The sequence below is a fragment of the Rhinatrema bivittatum genome, chromosome 2 (genome assembly GCF_901001135.1).
Source record: "Rhinatrema bivittatum chromosome 2, aRhiBiv1.1, whole genome shotgun sequence".
NCBI classification, from domain to species: Eukaryota; Metazoa; Chordata; class Amphibia; order Gymnophiona; family Rhinatrematidae; genus Rhinatrema; species Rhinatrema bivittatum.
This window is the reverse complement of record NC_042616.1, coordinates 819,023,198-819,046,050: the sequence shown is the minus strand read 5'-3', so window position 1 is coordinate 819,046,050 and position 22,853 is coordinate 819,023,198. Positions and strand designations below refer to the sequence as shown.

Here is a 22,853-nt window from a genome sequence, read left to right as displayed (position 1 = left end):
CCTTTCGTGGCCGCGCGAAACGCAGAGAGTGTCATCGGCTCGCGGGCAGAGGCCGGCCCCGCCCCCACTTGAAGAGGGAGCGGTGGCCATCTTGCCCATGCCGAGCAGCGAGGATGCAGCGTCGGACGGAGGGGATTTCCCTCCTGATTCTCCTCCGACCCTCAGCCCACAACGAGATTGCGATTTCGCTGCGCATAAACCCCCCCAGACCCGCGGAGACAGCTTTAAAAAGGCAAGTTCCATTTTCTTGGCGGTTTGTTCTGCTGATGCATGAAGCCTTCCTAGAGGCAGAGGCTGGGAGGATGCGGGTCCCTCTCCCCCTAAAGTCTCCAAGTCTGCTGCAGGCGCTGGGAATGCAGGGGTTCGTTGTCCCCGGGGGATGCAGAGCCAGCTGTCCCGTTCCCAGACCCCTTGATTCCGGATGTAGGGGGTGAATTAGAGGGAAATGTCCCGGTTGAAGGGGATGACCCCCAGATCCTCCGTTTGTTTGGTGAGGACGAGCTGGATCCCTTAATCCCACAGATCTTGAAAGAGCTTGAGATTCCAGCCCCACCGCTGGAAACAGATGTTTCCCCGGGGGGATTTTGTTTTGGCGGGAATTAAGGGAACCCCTCAGACCTTCCCATTTCATCCAAAATTATTTCAGATAGTATCTAGGGAATGGGATTTTCCAGAGGCCTCATTAAGGGTTAGCAGGGCTATGGAGAAGCTGTTCCCCCCCCCCCTCCCGGCCGAGTCATTAGATCTTCTCAAGCTACCCAAAGTGGACTCGGCGGTCACGGCCGTCATTAAACAGACTACTATTCCTGTGACGGGGGGAGCAGCGCTTAAGGATCTCCTGGATAGGAAGCTGGAGTTTTGTTGAAGCGCATTTTTGAGGTTTCTGCATTAGGTGTCCGGGCCGCGGCCTGTAGCAGCCTCATGCAGAGGGCCACGCTTCGCTGGGTACAGCAATTGCTTACGGCCCAGGACCTGAAGAGGCAGAGCAGGCGAACCGCATGGAATCTGCGGTCGCATATACTGCAGACGCCTTATATGATCTCCTTCGGACTTCCGCCCGCACTATGTCCTCGGCGGTATCCGCAAGGCGCTTGCTATGGCTTCGACACTGGTCTGCGGATGCTTCCTCCAAGTCCCGATTAGGTTCCTTCCCCTTTAAGGGGAAATGGTTGTTCGGGGACGAGCTGGAGCAGCTCCTTAAGGACTTGAGGGACAATAAGGTCTACAAGTTGCCCGAGGACAAGTCCAAGCAGTTTCGCACTTTTGGGAATTTCAGAGGCCGTTTTCGTGGTCAACGATTGTTCCGTGCAGGGAGGGGTGTTTCCTCCGCACAGAGGAGTAGATTTTATAAATGTACGCGCGTATCTTATAAAATCCGGGGTCGGCGCGCGCAAGGGGGTGCACATTTGTGCAACTTGCGCGCGCCGAGCCCAGCGCGCGCTGCCTGTTCCCTCCGAGGCCGCTCCGAAATCGGAGCGGCCTCGGAGGGAACTTTCCTTCCGCCTCCCCTCACCTTCCCCCTCCCTTCCCCTACCTAACCCACTCCCCCCCCCCCCGGCCCTATCTAAACCCCCCCTACCTTTCTTGGCAGATTTACGCCTGCCGAAAGCAGGCGTAAATCTGCGAGCGCCAGCGGGCTGCTGGCGCGCCATCACCCGACCCGGGGGCTGGTCTGGAGGCCTCGACCACGCCCCCGGGCCCGCCCTCGAAACGCCGCATCACTCGCGGCCCGCCCTCGAAACGCCGCATCACTCGCGGCCCGCCCCCGACACGCCCCTCCATGCAAGCCCCGGGACTTACGCGCGTTCCAGGGCTTGCGCGCGCCGCCTAGCCTATGCAAAATAGGCTCGGCGCGCGCGCAGGGGGGGTTTGGGGTAGGTTTTTGGGGGGTACACGCGTATCGTATGCGCGTACCCCTTTGAAAATCTACCCCAGAGACAACAGGCGTCTCGGTCACAGACTTGGATGCACTCCTTTCGTGGCAGACGGCCTCAACGTTCGGGGGCATCACATGCCTTTACCCCCAATAAGGCGGCACAATGAAGCAGCGCCGGCCCGTTCCTCAGTTCCTTTAATCGGGGGTCACCTGTCCCTGTTTCGGGAGGAATGGGTCAAGATAGCATCGGACCAGTGGGTCCTTGACGTTATAAGTCACGGTTACATTTTGGATTTTGTTCGCCCGCTCCGAGATCTGTTTCTTGTGTCCCCTTGCGGTCCTCCGGCAAAGCAGGAAGTTATTGCGCAGACGTTGGACCGTTTACGGGCGCTGGGAGCGGTGGTCCCAGTCCCACCTGCCGAGTGTCGGACCGGTCTGTATTCCATTTACTTCGTGGTTCCAAAGAAGGAAGGAACGTTCCGACCGATCTTCGACTTGAAACAGGTCAACAGAGCTTTGCGCGTTCCGCGTTTTTGCATGGAGACGCTGAGGTCTGTCATTGCGGCTGTCCACAAGGGAGAATTTTTGGCTTCTTTGGATCTAACTGAAGCATATCTCCACATTGGAATCCAGGAGCACCATCAGAGATTTCTGAAGTTCATGGTTCTGGGGGACCATTATCAGTTTTGCACCCTGCTGTTCGGTTTGGCGACAGCCCCCGGAATTTTCACCAAAGTATTGGTGGTGGTCGCGGCTTCTCTTCGCCGCCAAGGGATACTAGTGCATCCCTATCTGGACGATTGGCTCATAAGGGCCAAGTCGGAAGCTCTGTGCAAGCTTGCGGTTCAGTCGGTGGTGGAGCAGTTACAGGCGCTAGGTTGGGTGATCAACTTCACGAAGAGCCATCTAACCCCAACTCAGCACCTGGAGTTTCTGGGAGCCCGAATTGATAACTCTGTGGGCAAAGTGTTTCTTCCACAACAACGGATGGTCAGTTTAATGGCTCAGGAGCGGAACCTGTTGGAACTGCCATTGCCTAAGGCCTGGAATTATTTACAGGTACTTGGGCATATGGCTTCTACTCTGGAAATGGTTCCTTGGGCCTTTGCTCATATGCGCCCTTTGCAGGGGGCACTGCTTTCCCGCTGGGATCCCAAGTTGGAGGACTACAACATGCTATTGCCCTTGCCGGAGCCGGCACGGTCCAGTCTCAGTTGGTGGTTAATACCGAACCATCTCCTTCAGGGGGTGGACTTGGAACCTCCACCTTAGATCATTGTTACGACGGATGCCAGTCTATCCGGGTGGGGGGCGGTCTGTCAGTCCCGAGCAGTGCAGGGACAATGGTCCCCCCGGCAGGCCACATGGTCCATCAATCGCTTGGAAACCCGGGCGGTTCGCCTGGCCTTGCGTCAACTCTTCCCGATGGTGCGCTATCAGGCAGTGTGAATTCTATCAGACAACACGACCACCGTGGCGTATATAAACAGGCAAGGAGGCACAAGAAGTCGCCCGGTGGCTGCCGAAGCGACTTTGTTAATGGCCTGGGCAGAACGCAATCTGACCCACATCGCGGCCTCACACATCACAGGCGAGGACAATGTTCAGGCAGATTTTCTCAGTCAAACACCTGGATCCAGGAGAGAGGGAACTGTCGGCCGAGGCGATGCAACTCATAACTCAACGTTGGGGGACCCCGCGCTTGGATTTAATGGCGACTCGGCGAAATGCCAAAGTGGCTCGTTTCTTCAGTCTGAGGGAACACGGATCGGAAGGGGTAGATGCGTTGGTACTTCCGTGGCCTCCTCGCATCCTCCTTTATGTGTTTCCCCCGTGGCCCCTAGTAGGAAAGGTGTTAAGACTCATCAAATCTCACCCGGGTCTGGTAATTCTAGTGGCCCCGGAGTGGCCAAGAAGGCCATGGTTTGCGGATCTGGTCAATCTGGCAGTGGACGGTCCATTGCGTCTCGGTCATCTCCCGAATCTTCTGAGTCAAGGCCCAGTATCTTTCCATCTGGCGGATCATTTTTGTCTAGCGGCTTGGCTTATGAGCGGAGACAACTGAGAAAGAAGGGTTACCCGGAAGCGGTGATTTCTACTCTTCTCAGGGCACGCAAGTCCTCGATGTCTCTCACCTATGCTAGAGTTTGGAAGGCTTTGACTCCTGGTGCAGAAGGTTAAAGCTGTCGCCATGGAGGGCCTCTTTGGGGCATATTCTCGTGTTTTTGCAGGACAGTTTGAAAAAGGGCTTAGCTTACAGTTCGCTTCGCGTGCAGGTAGCGGCCCTGGGCTGTCTGAGGGGCAGGATTGATGGCTCTTCTCTTGCCTGCCACCCGGACGTTGCTCATTTTTTTACGCGGGGTTAGGAATTTGAGTCCCCCTGTTAGGGCTGCATGTCCATCCTGGAGCTTGAATTTGGTTCTCCGTGGTCTCTGCGCTTCTCCATTTGAACCTATCAAGAGAGCCACTTTGAAGGATTTAACTCTCAAGACAGTATTTCTAGTGGCTATTTCTTCAGCGAGTCGCGTTTCGGAACTTCAGGCATTGTCGTGCAGGGAGCCGTTTTTGCGTATATCTGAGTCCGGGGTATCCCTACACATGGTGCCTTCTTTCTTGCCTAAGGTGGTTTCGGCCTTCCATGTCATTCGGGCGGTGGAATTACCTGCCTTTTCTGAGGAGGATATTCGCTCTTCTCAAGGTCTGGATCTGAGGCGTTTGGATGTCTGGCTGGCATTGCTGCGGTACCTGGCGGTGACTAATGATTTTCGACTGTCGGATCATCTATTTGTTTTGTGGAATGGCCCCAAAAAGGGTCTTCAGGCTTCCAAGACTACTGTCGCCCGCTGGTTGAAAAGCACGATTGCGTCCGCATACATTGAGTGCGGACGTCCTGTACCGGATGGGCTTAAGGCTCACTCTCTTTGTTCTCAGGCGGCATCATGGGCTGAAAGTCAGTTTGTGTCTCCTCAAGAGATTTGCAGGGCGGCCACTTGGAAGTCCTTAAACACATTCGATCGACATTATCGGTTAGATATCCGTGATCTGTCGACAGATTCTTTTGGTAGCACTGTGATTCGAGCGGGACTCTCTGGGTCCCACCCCATTTAAGGCGGCTCGGGTACATCCCAGCAGTCTGGACTGATCCTGGTACGTACAGGGAAAGGAAAATTAGTTTCTTACCTGATAATTCTCGTTCCTGTAGTACCTAGGATCAGTCCAGACGCCCGCCCAAGTCTGTTTACCACTGGAGAGTCCGCTCGTATTTCTTTCTGTTCCTTTGTCTCCTTACAGTTCCTGCAGCTGCAGAGTACTGGAATATGTGTTGATGTGTAGTTTCAGGCAAGTTATACAGGGTTTTCTATCTTCATAAAGGGAGACAAGTTTGTTTGTGTTTTCAGAGCACTAGGCCTACTTGATCTAGTCATTGGTTGAGTTAGAGGAGTTTACTGTTCAGCAGGAGTGGATGTTTCTATGGTTCATTCTGCTTTGATATTCTTTATACTGAGGGATCGCAGGTGGCACACCAGTATATCTAGGGGGTGCTTTTCAGCTTTTCTCTGACTCCATCTCCTGGACGGGCGGCATAACCCAGCAGTCTGGACTGATCCTAGGTACTGATAAAACAGCAAGGAAGGCTGTCTAACGAAGCCGTGAGGGCAACAAAACAAAATTAGCAGCCAGGTGTCCGAACTGGATTTCTTTATTGGGTAATGACACCAGTATATGAAGAGTGCCCAACTCTGGCCGAGTTTCGCCCTCTTACAATGGGGCTACATCAGGGGCTACAACATATAATAACACATACTGATGAATAATAAAATCATAAAAACATAATTAAAAACATACAAATAAAATGGTAACATAAAATAATGACATAAATATGTGGTGTGACATATAAAGTGTAACGAATACAAGTGGTACGAAATTGAACCAGGTAGCAAATATGTTATCTTTACCTCAACTTATTTCATGTAATGGTCAAAGATCCAAATCTTAAAAAAGTCTGTGCAAACACATCTGTAATATAAAAATATGAATTAAAAAATGTGTGCCATTTTATTCGTATGTTTTTAATTATGTTTTTATGATTTTATTATTTATCAGTATGTGTTATTGTATGTTGTAGCCCCATTGTAAGAGGGCGAAACTCGGCCAGAGTTGGGCACTCTTCATATACTGGTGTCATTACCCAATAAAGAAATCCAGTTCGGACATCTGGCTGCTAATTTTGTTTTGTTGCCCTGATCCTAGGTACTACAGGAACGAAAATTATCAGGTAAGAAACTAATTTTCCTTTAGTCAGCCAGAGTGACTCACTGCTCTCTTGGTGCTGCCTTGGAGGAAGAAGGTCTCATGATTGGAGCGCAGCAACCTGGTGCAGCAGGAAAGGATCCTGTAGCAAGGACCTGCTCTCCAGGTGATGCATTGTCCTTTCATACCGAGGATATCTCCCCAAGGCCTACTGCCCAGGAGGGAAGGGTTAGGTCGGCCGTCACAGTTGCTGATTCGATTATTAGGAATGTAGACAGCTGGGTGGCGGGTGGGCGTGAGGATCGCCTGGTAACATGGTAAATAGTTAGAAAAAAACTGAAAGAAGCTACAAAAATAAAAAGTGTGCAAGAGACGTGGTCATTATTAAAAAAATACCATCCTAGAAGCACATTCCAGATGTATTCCACACATTAAGAAAGGTGGAAAGAAGGCAAAACGATTACCGGCATGGTTAAAAGGGGAGGTGAAAAGCTATTTTAGCCAAAAGATCTTCATTCAAGAATTGGAAGAAGGATCCAACAGAAGAAAATAGGATAAAGCATAAACATTGGCAAGTTAAAATGTAAGACATTGATAAGACAGGCTAAGAGAGAATTTGAAAAGAAGTTGGCCTTAGAGGCAAAAACTCACAGTAAAAACTTTTTTAAATATATCCGAAGCAGAAAGCCTGTGAGGGAGTCAGTTGGACTGTTAGATGATCGAGGGGTTAAAGGGGCACTTAGAGAAGATAAGGCCATCGCGGAAAGATTAAATGATTTCTTTGCTTCGGTGTTTACTGAAGAGGATGTTGGGGAGGTACCCGTAATGGAGAAGGTTTTCATGGGTAATGATTCAGATGGACTGAATCAAATCACGGTGAACCTAGAAGATGTGGTAGGCCTGATTGACAAACTGAAGAGTAGTAAATCACCTGGACCGGATGGTATACACCCCAGAGTTCTGAAGGAACTAAAAAATGAAATTTCAGACCTATTAGTAAAAATTTGTAACTTATCATTAAAATCATCCATTGTACCTGAAGACTGGAGGATAGCAAATGTAACCCCAATATTTAAAAAGGGCTCCAGGGGCGATCCGGGAAACTACAGACCGGTTAGCCTGACTTCAGTGCCAGGAAAAATAGTGGAAAGTGTTCTAAACATCAAAATCACAGAACATATAGAAAGACCTGGTTTAATGGAACAAAGTCAGCATGGCTTTACCCAGGGCAAGTCTTGCCTCACAAATCTGCTTCACTTTTTTGAAGGAGTTAATAAACATGTGGATAAAGGTGAACCGGTAGATATAGTATACTTGCATTTTCAGAAGGCGTTTGACAAAGTTCCTCATGAGAGGCTTCTAGGAAAAGTAAAAAGTCATGGGATAGGTGGCGATGTCCTTTCGTGGATTGCAAACTGGCTAAAAGACAGGAAACAGAGAGTAGGATTAAATGGGCAATTTTCTCAGTGGAAGGGAGTGGACAGTGGAGTGCCTCAGGGATCTGTATTGGACCCTTACTGTTCAATATATTTATAAATGATCTGGAAAGAAATACGACGAGTGAGGTAATCAAATTTGCAGTTCCTCCGAATCATCACCTTTTGAATATCATTTCTGTCATGAGTATCTCTCTTACATCTTCCTCAGTGAAGACTGAAGTAAAGGATTCATTTAGCTCTTTGCTATGGCTTTGTCATCCCTAAATGCCCCTTTTACCTTTTGATCATCTAATGGTCTCAACTGACTCCCTTGCAAGCTTTTTATTTCGAATGGACTTGAAAAACTTTTTATGAGTTTTTGCTTCCATGGCAGCTTAAGAACATAAGAAATTGCCATACTGGGTCAGACCAAGGGTCCATCAAGCTCAGCATCCTGTTTCCAACAGAGGCCAATCCGTGCACTCTGTGTTACGTCTGTCTGGCTTTCAGATCACAGACTCCCTCCAGGATAAGCAGGCAAGCCGTGGTGACGTCGGCGACTCATCTCAGGAGCACCTCCAGTGAAGACGTTTGCCACGCGGCTGCTTGGCTGTCTGTGTGCATCTTCCCATCCCACTAGGGTCTGGATCCTATGTCCTCAAGGATAACCAGGCGAGCCGTGGTGACGTCAGCGACTCATCTCGGGAGCACCTCCAGTGAAGACGTTTGCCACGCGGCTGCTTGGCTGTCTGTGTGCATCTTCCCATCCCACTAGGGTCTGGATCCTATGTCCTCAAGGATAACCAGGCGAGCCGTGGTGACGTCAGCGACTCATCTCGGGAGCACCTCCAGTGAAGACGTTTGCAACGCGGTTGCTTGGCTGTCTGTGTGCATCTTCCCATCCCACTAGGGTCTGGATCCTATGTCCTCAAGGACCAGTACTTCTGTGTAGCCTGTCCAGGTTGTCTTTGAGTTACTCCCGTATTGCACCCCTCCGCCTAGGAGTCCCCGCGCAGAGTGGCTCGTTCATGCCTGCTTGCTTACCTGTGAACAGGGTTCTCTGTAGACAGAGCCACCTGCCTTCCTGGAGAGTTGACCACCTCACCGAACCTTTCATGGAACGGGCCGCATGGGAAACCAGAAATGAAGAAGAGGGCTGGGGGGAGGGGGGAGCCCCCCTTGTAGACTGAGTGGGGATGGGGGGAGGGTTTAAATGCTGGGAAAGGGAGGGAGCGGGATTTCCAGAGTTGTGGTACTTAATAGGCCACTAATAACGAGTTCAGGATTCAAAGCCTGTGAACCATCTCTCTGAACAACTCATTCTAAATATTCTTGTTTCTCCTCTGGCCGAATAAGAGAGGGGCGTGTTGGGTGCCTAATTGAGCTGCATAACTGCAATATTAGGTTTCTTGCCTAAATCTAGATATGCCCGAGAGCTTTGTTATTCCTGCTCGCACCATTTAACTGGCGCTGTTATTCTGAATATTCTTTTAAACAAAAGCCCATGAAGTGACGAAAACAGCCTGCGGACCCGCTGCCCCCTAACAGGTCCTGCTGTCTTTCCCTCCCACGTGAAATCCGAGCCTGCAGCACCCCCCGAGCCCCCTGCCACCTCACGAGAAAATCTCATCGCTGCCGGCCCGGGCGCCTGAACGTCCTCCGTGCGGCGTTTCAGAGAATTTCTGCCGATGCGCAGCTTCCCCGTGAGTTATGCATGGTAGCGCCACCCGCCCCGTCGCTGATTTCTCCTGCTCAGGATATGTATATACACGTCACTGTAAATAAATGCAATGAGCCGGATATAACTTTAACCAGGGGTATTCAGCGAGGCCTTTGTCCCGCGCTGCTTTCCTGCCAACTTATCCGCTCGCCATCTTCCCGAATACTGGGCCTAATAATTCCAGATTTCAGGGAAGCTGACAGGAAACGCGCTGCCTGGGTGCACCCCTCTCCTCTCTCATCCCTCCCTTTCCTCATTCACCCATCCCCTGTACGTGGTGGGGGGGGGGGAGGGCTGGTCAGACGAACGCCGCAGGCTGCAGTTTGGGGACCCTTTTCTTAAGATGTGGAAGAGACCGAGGGCCTGACGAGGCAGCGAGCGAGCACGGGCGGGAATTCCTGCAGGAGACCAGGCATGCGTTGGGGAATCTCCTTCCACTCTCTCCTCCTCCTCCTCTCAGCCGGGTGCCCCTTCCCGAGCTGAGCCGTCGTGGGCAGCGCAGGAGCGGCAGCGCCGTGGCTCCCTCCGTATCCTGTACCGGCCTGGCGTTGGGAGGGCAGTGGAGGACGATGTGGCCCGACGTTGCCGGCGCCTGCCACCTCCAGCTGGGCAGAGCTTGTGCTTGGAGGGGGGGGGGGATTTATTGAATACGGGCTTGGGCAGTGTTTGAATAGAAGCGCTGGGGGGTTGGGCATGAGATGAGGGGTGTGGGAGAGGGCACCTGGGGTGCATCAGAGAGAGGACCGGGGTGGGAAGAGAGAAAGAGAAGGGGGTAAGGACTCCGCATAGAGGAAGAGGGACAGAGAGAGAGAGAGAGATGTGGGGGGGGTGAGCAGTGCTGAAGACTGACCTAAAACTCTCCAAAGTATAATATAAATTAATTGCACACACAGCAAGCTTGTAAAACCAGTTTAATTTTATTAGGTAAATTACATTTTCATGATTTAATGTACAAAATACATAGAATTCATGCAAATGTGCTGCTCAGGTTCTGCCGAATCTTACCCCAGAGCTGCTGCAGGAAACCGGGGCAGTGGATGTAGGGTGGGTGATGGGGTTTGGGTGGAGAGGAGAGTGCGTGGTGGGGGGTAGGGAGGAGGTCATGGGGTGGAAGAGGGAGATCGGCGTGACATGATGTGGCTGTGTCTGCATTGCACTGATACCAAATCTAACAGTTTTCTCCTTTTTTTTTTTTGTGTCCCAGGCAAGTAACATTCCTCAGCAAAATGAGACCTTCAGTTCCCCTGAGCTGAGTGCAGTGCATGGGACTGCCCAGGAGGATGAGTATGAAAAAGACTCATCAGATGAAGAGGTGAGGCTCCGGGGTCTGTATTTATACGTGACGGGGATCCCTCTGTGAGCTGGGACTCTGGGGTCTGTATTTATACGTGACGGGGATCCCTCTGGGAGCTGGGGCTCCAGGGTCTGTATTTATACGTGACGGGGATCCCTCTGTGAGCTGGGGCTCCAGGGTCTGTATTTATACGTGACGGGGATCCCTCTGGGAGCTGGGGCTCTGGGGTCTGTATTTATACGTGACGGGGATCCCTCTGGGAGCTGGGGCTCTGGGGTCTGTATTTATACGTGACGGGGATCTCTCTGTGAGCTGGGGCTCCGGGGTCTGTATTTATACGTGACGGGGATCCCTCTGGGAGCTGGGGCTCTGGGGTCTGTATTTATACGTGACGGGGATCCCTCTGGGAGCTGGGGCTCTGGGGTCTGTATTTATACGTGACGGGGATCCCTCTGTGAGCTGGGGCTCCGGGGTCTGTATTTATACGTGACGGGGATCCCTCTGTGAGCTGGGGCTCCGGGGTCTGTATTTATACGTGACGGGGATCCCTCTGGGAGCTGGGGCTCTGGGGTCTGTATTTATACGTGACGGGGATCCCTCTGTGAGCTGGGACTCCGGGGTCTGTATTTATACGTGACGGGGATCTCTCTGTGAGCTGGGGCTCCGGGGTCTGTATTTATACGTGACGGGGATCCCTCTGTGAGCTGGGTCTCTGGGGTCTGTATTTATACGTGACGGGGATCCCTCTGGGAGCTGGGGCTCTGGGGTCTGTATTTATACGTGACGGGGATCTCTCTGTGAGCTGGGGCTCCGGGGTCTGTATTTATACGTGACGGGGATCCCTCTGTGAGCTGGGGCTCTGGGGTCTGTATTTATACGTGACGGGGATCCCTCTGGGAGCTGGGGCTCTGGGGTCTGTATTTATACGTGACGGGGATCCCTCTGGGAGCTGGGGCTCCGGGGTCTGTATTTATACGTGACGGGGATCCCTCTGTGAGCTGGGGCTCTGGGGTCTGTATTTATACGTGACGGGGATCCCTCTGTGAGCTGGGACTCTGGGGTCTGTATTTATACGTGACGGGGATCCCTCTGGGAGCTGGGGCTCTGGGGTCTGTATTTATACGTGACGGGGATCCCTCTGTGAGCTGGGACTCTGGGGTCTGTATTTATACGTGACGGGGATACCTCTGTGAGCTGGGGCTCCGGGGTCTGTATTTATACGTGACGGGGATCTCTCTGTGAGCTGGGGCTCCGGGGTCTGTATTTATACGTGACGGGGATCCCTCTGTGAGCTGGGGCTCCGGGGTCTGTATTTATACGTGACGGGGATCCCTCTGTGAGCTGGGGCTCCGGGGTCTGTATTTATACGTGACGGGGATCCCTCTGTGAGCTGGGGCTCTGGGGTCTGTATTTATACGTGACGGGGATCCCTCTGGGAGCTGGGGCTCCGGGGTCTGTATTTATACGTGACTGGGATCCCTCTGTGAGCTGGGGCTCTGGGGTCTGTATTTATACGTGACGGGGATCCCTCTGTGAGCTGGGGCTCTGGGGTCTGTATTTATACGTGACGGGGATCCCTCTGGGAACTGGGGCTCTGGGGTCTGTATTTATACGTGACGGGGATCTCTCTGTGAGCTGGGGCTCCGGGGTCTGTATTTATACGTGACTGGGATCCCTCTGTGAGCTGGGGCTCTGGGGTCTGTATTTATACGTGACGGGGATCCCTCTGTGAGCTGGGGCTCTGGGGTCTGTATTTATACGTGACGGGGATCTCTCTGTGAGCTGGGGCTCCGGGGTCTGTATTTATACGTGACGGGGATCCCTCTGTGAGCTGGGGCTCCGGGGTCTGTATTTATACGTGACGGGGATCCCTCTGTGAGCTGGGACTCTGGGGTCTGTATTTATACGTGACGGGGATCCCTCTGGGAGCTGGGACTCTGGGGTCTGTATTTATACGTGACGGGGATCCCTTTGTGAGCTGGGGCTCCGGGGTCTGTATTTATACTTGACGGGGATCCCTCTGGGAGCTGGGGCTCTGGGGTCTGTATTTATACGTGACGGGGATCCCTCTGTGAGCTGGGGCTCCGGGGTCTGTATTTATACGTGACGGGGATCTCTCTCTGAGCTGGGGCTCCGGGGTCTGTATTTATACGTGACGGGGATCCCTCTGTGAGCTGGGGCTCCGGGGTCTGTATTTATACGTGACGGGGATCCCTCTGTGAGCTGGGGCTCCGGGGTCTGTATTTATACGTGATGGGGATCCCTCTGTGAGCTGGGGCTCTGGGGTCTGTATTTATACGTGACGGGGATCCCTCTGTGAGCTGGGGCTCTGGGGTCTGTATTTATACGTGACGGGGATCCCTCTTTGAGCTGGGGCTCTGGGGTCTGTATTTATACGTGACGGGGATCTCTCTGGGAGCTGGGGCTCTGGGATCTGTATTTATACGTGACGGGGGTCCCTCTGGGAGCTGGGACTCTGGGGTCTGTATTTATACGTGATGGGGATCCCTCTGGGAGCTGGGACTCTGGGGTCTGTATTTATACGTGACGGGGATCCCTCTGGGAGCTGGGGCTCTGGGGTCTGTATTTATACGTGACGGGGATCCCTCTTTGAGCTGGGGCTCTGGGGTCTGTATTTATACGTGACGGGGATCTCTCTGGGAGCTGGGGCTCTGGGATCTGTATTTATACGTGACGGGGGTCCCTCTGGGAGCTGGGGCTCTGGGGTCTGTATTTATACGTGACGGGGATCTCTCTGTGAGCTGGGACTCTGGGCTCTGTATTTATACGTGACGGGGATCCCTCTGGGAGCTGGGGCTCCGGGGTCTGTATTTATACGTGACGGGGATCCCTCTGGGAGCTGGGGCTCCGGGGTCTGTATTTATCCGTGACGGGGATCCCTCTGTGAGCTGGGGCTCCGGGGTCTGTATTTATACGTGACGGGGATCCCTCTGGGAACTGGGACTCTGGGGTCTGTATTTATACGTGACAGGGATCCCTCTGGGAGCCGGGACTCTGGGGTCTGTATTTATACGTGACGGGGATCCCTCTGTGAGCTGGTACTCCGGGGTCTGTATTTATACGTGACGGGGATCTCTCTGTGAGCTGGGACTCCGGGGTCTGTATTTATACGTGACGGGGATCCCTCTGGGAGCTGGGGCTCTGGGGTCTGTATTTATACGTGACAGTGATCCCTCTTTGTATAGAGGTGTGAGATCTCTCTGGGGGTCTGTATTTATAGAGGTGTGAGATCTCTCTGGGTTCTGTATGTATAGAGGTGTGAGAGATGTCTCTGGGGTCTGTATGTATAGAGGTGTGTGATCTCTCTGGGGTCTGTATGTATAGAGGTGTGTGAGATCTCTCTGGGGTCTGTATGTATAGAGGTGTGAGAGATGTCTCTGGGGTCTGTATGTATAGAGGTGCGTGTGACGTCTCTGGGGTCTGTATGTATAGAGATGTGTGAGATCTCTCTCTGGGGTCTGTATGTATAGAGGTGTGAGATCTCTCTCTGGGGTCTGTATGTATAGAGGTGTGAGAGATGTCTCTGGGGTCTGTATGTATAGAGGTGTGAGATCTCTCGTGGTCTGGATGTATAGAGGTGTGAGATCTCTCTGGGGGTCTGGATGTATAGAGGTGTGAGAGATCTCTCTGGGGTCTGTATGTATAGAGGTGCGAGAGATCTCTCTGGGGTCTGTATGTATAGAGGTGCGAGAGATCTCTCTGGGGTCTGTATGTATAGAGGTATTGGCTTTCTCTGTGATATGTATGTATTCAGGTAGTGCTCGGGTTTCTACGTGGTAGGTGTGTGCAGTCTCTCCTGCAGTTGGGGCTGCTTGTTGGGTTTTTTTTTTTTTTTTTTTATTTAAATTTTTATTGGCACAGTCCAATCATACAATCCATTTGCAGAAAACATCAATATAACATATACTAAACGTACATTAACTGTAAAACTCACTCCAAAAATGCCTCCTTTTTTGTTATGCTGCCCCCACCCTTCCCCCGTTCCCGTCCCCCTCCCACCTTCCCTTATTGCCTCACAATTCTAATAAGGTCGTGCGGATCCACATTACTATTAATAGTCCACCTGTTCATCCCCATCCTATTCTTACAACAGACCCCCTGGGTACCATGTCTCCCTGCCCCTGTAGTCTCCAGTACAATGTTCCTCTTGTTCTGGCACGGGGGGCCAGGCACGTCGCCCAATGTGCCCATAGTCTTACAAGTCTTTATACCAGCGCAGGTAAGGTTCCCAGATTGCAACATGTTTCTCCATCTTGTCCAGGCGCTGGGCCCGAAGGTAGTGCCAGTAGTGGATCTGCCAGTCTATATGTCACCGTAAGCACTGTCGGCACCCATGTCAATCTCCAATGTGCGGCAACCTCCTGCCGTGCCGCACAGAGCACGTGATGGATTAAAATCCTAGTCCTCACATTCCATGTGTCCGGATAAGCAGATAACAAATACACCTCTGGTTGCAGGGCCACAAAAATACCTTTCATCTGGTATATCATATTTTGTATGTGTTGCCAAAATGGTACAAGTTTAGGGCACGACCACCATATATGAATGAACGAACCGTCTTGCCCACATTGCCTCCAGCAGCTTGCTCCTTGAGCAGGATACATTTTATGTAATTTAACAGGGGTCAGGTACCATCGGGTCAAGACTTTATAATTGGTCTCCAAGATATTTGCAGAGATAGAATTCTGGACTAAAAACCCTAAACATTGTTTCCATTGTGTATTAGTCCACTGTAGGTGTAGGTCCTTGTCCCATTCTCGCCGGTAACGAGCCTCCGGGGTATCCCCTTCCGCTAACCAAATGTAAATGTTAGAGATGGTACCCTTCATCCCCGTTTGGGTACAACACATGGCCTCAAAATTCGTCTTCTTCCGCAACATATTGCCTGTGTGGGATAGATCTCGCAAACAGTGTCGCAATTGTAAATAATAGTAGTACTCCGTATCTGGGAGATCATATTGTCTTTGTAAGTCCCGAAAAGGTATAATTTGTTTGTCCTTTAGCAATTGTCCATACTGCCATAGCCCCCACCTTCCCCACCTATCGGCGGGACCTCCCTCACATGGTACCCAGTGATTATGTGCATATAATCCAATAGGTAGCAATGGTGTAATCAAACAGGATCCGGTTAATCGAGCCCTGTTTTTCTGCCAGAGGCGCAAAGTTACCTGCGTAAAAGGATTGATCACCTCCTGTACCCTTGATTTCCTGGGCATCCCCCATATTCTATGTGATAAAGGTACCCCCCCACTAGTCTCTTGTTCAATCCTTGCCCACAGTTTCAATTCCCTGCCCCCCATCCATTCCGTAACGACCCGCAGTTGGGCGGCTTGGTAGTATCGGCCAAAGTTAGGCACCGCCAGTCCCCCGTCCTCCCTAGCCTTATATAGCACTTGCCGGGTAATACGAGGTGGTCTCCTCCGCCAGATGAAGTGAAAAATCTTAGCATGTAGCCTCCTCAGAAATTTAGTGGGTACTTCTATGGGCAACGTCTGAAACAAATAAAGCCACCGTGGCAACACAGTCATTTTAACAGTCGCCACTCTCCCCAGCCAGGATAATCTATAAGGGCACCATATCTCTAGGTCTTTAGCAGTTTTTGACATTAATGGCGTGTAATTTAGAGCAAATAATTGTTTCCAATCTGCATGGAGCATAATACCAAGATATTTCAACCCCCTCGTGGACCATTTGAATGGGAAGTGATCCTGAAGTCTAAGTTTCTGGTCTTCCGTAAGGGTAAGATTCAAAATCTCCGTTTTGGCCAAATTGACCTTTGTTGTTGGGTTTTGCTTTCCATATATTTTGCTCTCTCCTTATGGTAGGACTTGGGGTTGTAAGTGATGGATTTCTGCAACCTTTCCGGGATTGATTCCTAATAGATTTCTAAGGCCTCTCCTGTAGGTGGGGCTCAGTCTTTGTTTGTGATAGATCTGTGTAGTCTCTCTTGGAGTTAAGGTTTGGGGTATACATAGGAATAATGTCTGGGAATAGTTTTTTTTAAGAAAAAGTAGTGGATGCCCGGATTGCTCTCCCAGAATAGTTGGTGGATACTAAAACAGTAATGGACTTGAAAAGACACGAGATTGACACAGAAGATCGTTAGTTGGAGAAAGCAAAGGGAAAGTAGAATCGTTACCAAGTGGTGTAGCCTAGGGGTAACCTGCACCAAGCAGTATTTCTGACCCAGACCGCAGGAGCGAGACTGCATCGGGCCTGAAGGAAAGCTTTGGAGCCGCCTGCACAGAATGACTACAGGTCTAAAGTCAGAGGTCAGTGAGCGTGAGGAGGGGGATTAGTTTGGATAATGGCTTTGCTGGTTGAGTTAGAAACATTAGTGATCAGACATGGAAGGAGACCTGGGTGTTGGGTGGGTTGAGTAGGGGCATTTTATATACTCGTCTTCCCAAAGTGGATGATATCGTTTAGTATCTTCTGGATGGTAGATCCTAGTGAGGGGGTTGAGAACCAGGGAAGCAGTTTTCAAATCCTGCTGTTGCTCCTTGTGACCTTGTCAAGTCGCCATTTTGTGTTGCCTCCATTGTAAGGTATTTGGGTCAGGAACTTGTTCCTTAATCCATTGACCATGGCCTTTCTCCTAGGTAAGGATTCCTAATACTGAATCCAGAATTATTTTTTTTTTACCTGTAGTTAGGTTTATTTTTCCTGTTCTGTATCTCTTTATTTCCATCTAATGTTTGTTCTACTTATTTAAAAGCATTTTTAACCGTCTTCCTGATTCCAGAAAATGGTCACTCAAGGCATTTAAATGGTCACTCAAGGCAATTAAATTACTTTACTGGCCTTTTCTTCTTTCCAGCTTGTTGCAAGCTTCCAAGTTCCCGCCCCCTGTTGATTGTAACTTTGACTTATTCCTGCTTTGGTTATCTTTCGTTTACGTGAATTTGTTACTCTAGTTTTTTCCCTCTGTTAAACTGTAAACCGATCCGATATGGTAATCTACTATGAAGGTCGGTATATAAAATTGTTAAATAAATAAATAAATTGTGTAGCCCAGATCTGATTGCCAACACAGAGCAGGGCAACCAAAATGCTAGCGGGGATGAAAAGGGTAAAGAGGTTAGGGCTGTTCAGCTTGGAGAAGAGACGGCTGAGGAGAGATATGATAGAGGTCTATAAAATAACGAGTGGAGTGGAAGAAGTGCATGTTAATCAGTTGTTTACTCTTTCAAAAAGTACAAAACCCAGGGAACACACAAGAAGTTATTAAATTGTACATTTAAAAAAAACAGAAGCTTTTTTTTTTACCTAACACATAATTAAACTCTGGGATTCATTGCTGGAGGATGTGGTGAAAGCTGTTATATTGTAGCTGGGCTTAAAAAAGATTTGGGCAGGTTCCTGGAGGAAAAGTCATTTAACCATTATTTTTTGCGTACTCTGCAAGTAAATGTAATGCATTTTCTAATCCCAGTAGTAGAAATGTTGACTTTCGTACTCTTACTCAGCTTGTTTCTCGCTATATATAGTCATTTGGGCTAAGTTTCATGTCAGTTTCCCCCCTCACAAACCCTTATTCACCTGGTGCCCCTGCATCCGAATGAACCCCTCCTACCCCCCAGAAAGCCCCGACTTTCCTCAGTTCACTCACCGCCCCCTCCCCATGGTTTATTATTTCCTCCTCTGTGCATTCACTCCCTCGCAATCTGAAATCCTCTCTTCAGGGAGGAGGAGAAGGGCAGACTTGTAGCGCCCCTGCCGGGAATCCCATGGCATTGCCTGGTCAGTGACAGGTGCACTGATGAAAATCAAAGGAAAGTGAAAACGACACACACTGCTTTATTTTATACAGAGAAACAAATAGAACCTCTCTATAAACAGCTTTGCTATTATATTAGATGCCTACTTTTTTTGCCCACCGTGGTGGCTGAGGAGGTGTGCAGGACGCCATCATGGATCCCATCCCTCAGCGGCCAAAGAGGGAGATGAAAAAGGGGTTCGGCAGTGGTTGAAGAAGAGGTTATGTGTGTGTGTGTGTGAGTATACATGAGGGTTTGCGTGTGTGTCTGTGTGTGTACATGTGGGGGAGCCTGTGTAGGTGTGTGTCTGTGTATGTAAGTGTTTTTATGTACATGTGGGGGAGCCTGTGTAGGTTGTGTCTCTGCATGTAAGTCTTTTTACGTACGTGTGGGGGAGCCTGTGTATTTGTGTGTGTGTGTATCTGTGGATGGAGGAGCCTGTGTAGGTGTGTGTCTCTGTATATAAGTGTTTTTATGTACGTGTGGGGGAGCCTGTGTAGGTTGTGTCTCTGTATGTACGTGTTTTTATGTACATGTGGGGGACCCTGTGCAGGTGTGTGTCTCTGTATGTAAGTGTTTTTATGTACATGTGGGGGAGCCTGTGTAGGTGTGTGTCTCTGTATGTACGTGTTTTTATGTACATGTGGGGGACCCTGTGCAGGTGTGTGTCTCTGTATGTAAGTGTTTTTATGTACATGTGGGGGAGCCTGTGTAGGTTGTGTCTCTGTATGTAAGTCTTTTTACGTACGTGTGGGGGAGCCTGTGTATTTGTGTGTGTGTGTATCTGTGGATGGAGGAGCCTGTGTAGGTGTGTGTCTCTGTATTTACGTGTTTTTATGTACATGTGGGGGACCCTGTGCAGGTGTGTGTCTCTGTATGTAAGTGTTTTTATGTACATGTGGGGGAGCCTGTGTAGGTTGTGTCTCTGTATGTAAGTCTTTTTACGTACGTGTGGGGGAGCCTGTGTATTTGTGTGTGTGTGTATCTGTGGATGGAGGAGCCTGTGTAGGTGTGTGTCTCTGTATATAAGTGTTTTTATGTACATGTGGGGGAGCCTGTGTAGGTGTGTGTCTCTGTATGTACGTGTTTTTATGTACATGTGGGGGAGCTTGTGCAGGTGTGTGTCTCTGTATGTAAGTGTTTTTATGTACATGTGGGGGAGCCTGTGTAGGTTGTGTCTCTGTATGTAAGTCTTTTTACGTACGTGTGGGGGAGCCTGTGTATTTGTGTGTGTGTGTATCTGTGGATGGAGGAACCTGTGTAGGTTGTGTCTCTGTATGTAAGTGTTTTTTTTTTTTTTTTTTGCCACGAACAGTTTTATTGACACAGTAAGTAACAGCAGAACAACAATAAAGTAATCAACAAATAAGTTGCGTCACAGTGTCATTATTTCAGACCTTCCCAAATTCCTTCCCCCCACCCCGCCCCTTGTACCAGAAGGAAGTCCCCTCCCGAGAGTACATAAGCAATGATACTATTCATAGGCAACAGCATATCAAGGTAAAAAGGAAACAATGGTTCAAAGAGCCAAAGGCCAAGACAGTAAGACCGTATGACGACTCCCCGCAAGGACTAAATCCCCCAGCCAGAGAATAAAAACCAATAGATAAGAAATATACAGTAGGCAGGTGTACTCAGGGCTAAGTAACAGAAGTCAAGGAAGCCTCAGTAGTCCGCCAGTTGAGATAAGGATTCCAGATTTGGTAAAACATTTTCAATCTCTTATGTCTTTCCGCTGTGAGTTTATTCAGGGTACAGATATGATCAGTCCTCCGTTGAACCACAGCCAAGCCTGGCCCGTTCCTGTCCCTCCACAGACGTGCAATTTCCAAACGAGTAGCTACACACACCTGTACACACAGTTCCGATGTCCCCTCTGGTTCTAGGCGGTCAAAGTCATTCAGTAACGCGCCATTAGGAGTGAGATTAATGGGATGGGGAAGCATCTTGTTTAACCAACATTCAACTTTCCTCCACACATTTTGGATACACGCCCCCTCCCACCACATATGCAAAAATGTTCCCCTAACATCACACCCTCTCCAGCATTTACCATCATGTTTTGGATACATTTTCCCCAACTTGTCAGGGGTGATATACCAACGAAATAATAACTTGTACCCATTTTCTACAAGAAGGGATGAGATGGAGGCTTTACTAAGACGAAGGTAAATCTGCTCCCATTCAATTGTGGTCAGTTCCCTCCCGAGATCATCACACCAGGCTCTGATATGACTGGGGGCATCCAACAACCGACCATTAAGCAATTTATAAATCTTGGAGAGAAGGCCCCTCGTTCCAAGGGGGTTGGAACAGAAGCCCTCAAATAAAGTCTTGCCGCCCCGCAAATCTGCGAACACTCCATTTGCAAGACAAAAATGTTCCAACTGCTTGTAGGACAAATATTCAGTAGTCGGGATGTCCACCCTCTCACGCAGCAAGGCGTAGGAAAGGAGTTTATCCCCACCCCACAAATGCTCCAATCTAGTGATAGATCTGGCCTTCCAGGCTTGAAATGCGGAGGCATGAAGCCCCGGGCCAAAATTGGTATTATGATATAAACTCGTCATATAGAAATATTTCTTAGTACCCACCAACTTAGCTTTCCAAGTGGACCACAACTCTAACGTGTGAGAGGTAGTAGGCAAGAACTGGTTTTTGCAGGCCCTCCACGTACTCCTAGGTTGCCAGGGCAAGGCAGCTAACTGCAATTCCGGTACCTGAGACTGCTCAAGAGCTACCCAATGTTTGGGATCTCTATCCACATGCCACTCTATAAGAGAGCGAACCTGTCCCGCTACATAATACCACTGAACATTAGGCACACTGAGCCCCCCTTCAAGTTTAGTTTGATAAAGAACATGTCTACTAACGCGTGGTGGGCGTCTTCTCCAAATAAAGCTAAAGATCCGACGCTGCCACAGTTTGAGGGCTATATTAGGGATTGCTATAGGTAATGACTGGAACAGGTATAATAACTTTGGAAGGATATTCATCTTGACAGTGGCTATGCGCCCCAACCAGGACATAGGTAGCCGATGCCAAATATCCAAATCATAAAAGATTTTTTGTATAAGCGGAGGGTAATTGCAAGCATAAATATCCCTCGGGTGGCTTGGTAGATAAACCCCCAGATACTTGAGTTTTTGGGAAGCCCAGCGAAAGGGATGAAGAGGTTTTAAGGTGTGGGCAGTGGAAGGAGAACAGGTGAGATTAAGGATCTCTGATTTTTCCCAATTGACTCGATATCCAGAGGCCTCGCTAAACCACCTTATTTCCTGTTCAATGGCCAAGAGGGAGTCATGTGGATCCGTCACCGGAAAGATAACATCATCTGCAAAAAGGCAAAGTTTATGTTGGACATCTCCCACCTGCACTCCCCGAATGGCTGAATTACTGCGAATTTTAATTGCTAAGGGCTCCAAAAATATCGCAAAAAGAATGGGCGATAGTGGGCACCCCTGTCTTGTTCCCCGACCCACCGTAAAACTCTCAGAATATCCCCCATTAATTTTGAGGCAGGCTTGAGGATGTTCATACAATTTAAGCAGCCACTCACAGAAAAACGGGCCAAACCCCATTTTACGCAATACCCCAAACAGGAAGGGCCAATGAACCATATCGAACGCTTTTTCTGCATCCATGGAAAGAAGGAGCGCATCCTCCCGGCTACCGTGAACTATCCACATCAAATCTATCAATTTCCGAATATTGTCCCCAGCCATTCTCCCCGGGATAAATCCCGCCTGATCTTGGTGTATGAGGCCCGTGATGTAGTTGTTCATACGACCAGCAAGTATCTTCGCTAGAATCTTAAGATCCAGATTGATCAGGGAAATGGGACGATATGAGCCGCACACCGTGGGGTCGCGCCCTGGCTTGGGGAGGACCGTAATACCCGCTAGGTTAGCTTGAGGTCCTAGAGTGACTCCCTGTCTTAAAGAATTATATACTTTTTGCAGATGTGTGACCAGAAGGGGCCCAAATTGCTTATAAAATTTTGCCGTCAGGCCATCGGGGCCTGGTGATTTCCCCACCTTCAACTCATGGATACTATCTAGTATTTCGGCAGCGGTAATCTCAGCATCAATGGCCTCTTGTGCCTCAATGGTAAGACATGGTAACTGAAGATCCGCCAGATAGCCATCTACATGTGTTTGAGAGATATTAGCGTTAGGGGCATATAACTTAGCATAGAAATCTAAGAAACACTTCCGGATTTCCGTGTTATTAGTGAGGATAGTGCCCGCGGGGGATTTAATTTTGGCAATATTATTTTGATATTGTATGCGTTTTAATCTAGATGCTAGCTGTTTGCCAGCTTTATTGCCCCCCTCGAAGTAAGTCTGCTTCGCTAGCAACATGGAGTGGGCAATCTGATTGGTGTCTAAACGAGTGAGATCCTCCCTAGCGCGTGTGAGTTTCAGCCATACCTTCTGGGAGCCACGGAGCTGATGCAGCCGAGACAAATGGCGTATAGTATCCCTCAATCCCTGGGCGATTTTTGAATCCC

The 22,853-nt window shown here is 49.7% G+C and overlaps 1 protein-coding gene across 1 annotated transcript in view; it reads left to right on the top strand.

Moving 5' to 3' along the window:
- The window catches only part of BOP1 (BOP1 ribosomal biogenesis factor), a gene marked incomplete at its 3' end in the record, with an annotated part of 183,453 nt that overhangs the window by 8,501 nt on the left and 152,099 nt on the right, over window positions 1-22,853 (top strand). The window contains 1 exon segment of the mRNA XM_029592293.1: window positions 10,470-10,577. Within this exon segment, the coding sequence (XP_029448153.1) occupies window positions 10,470-10,577 (108 nt within the window).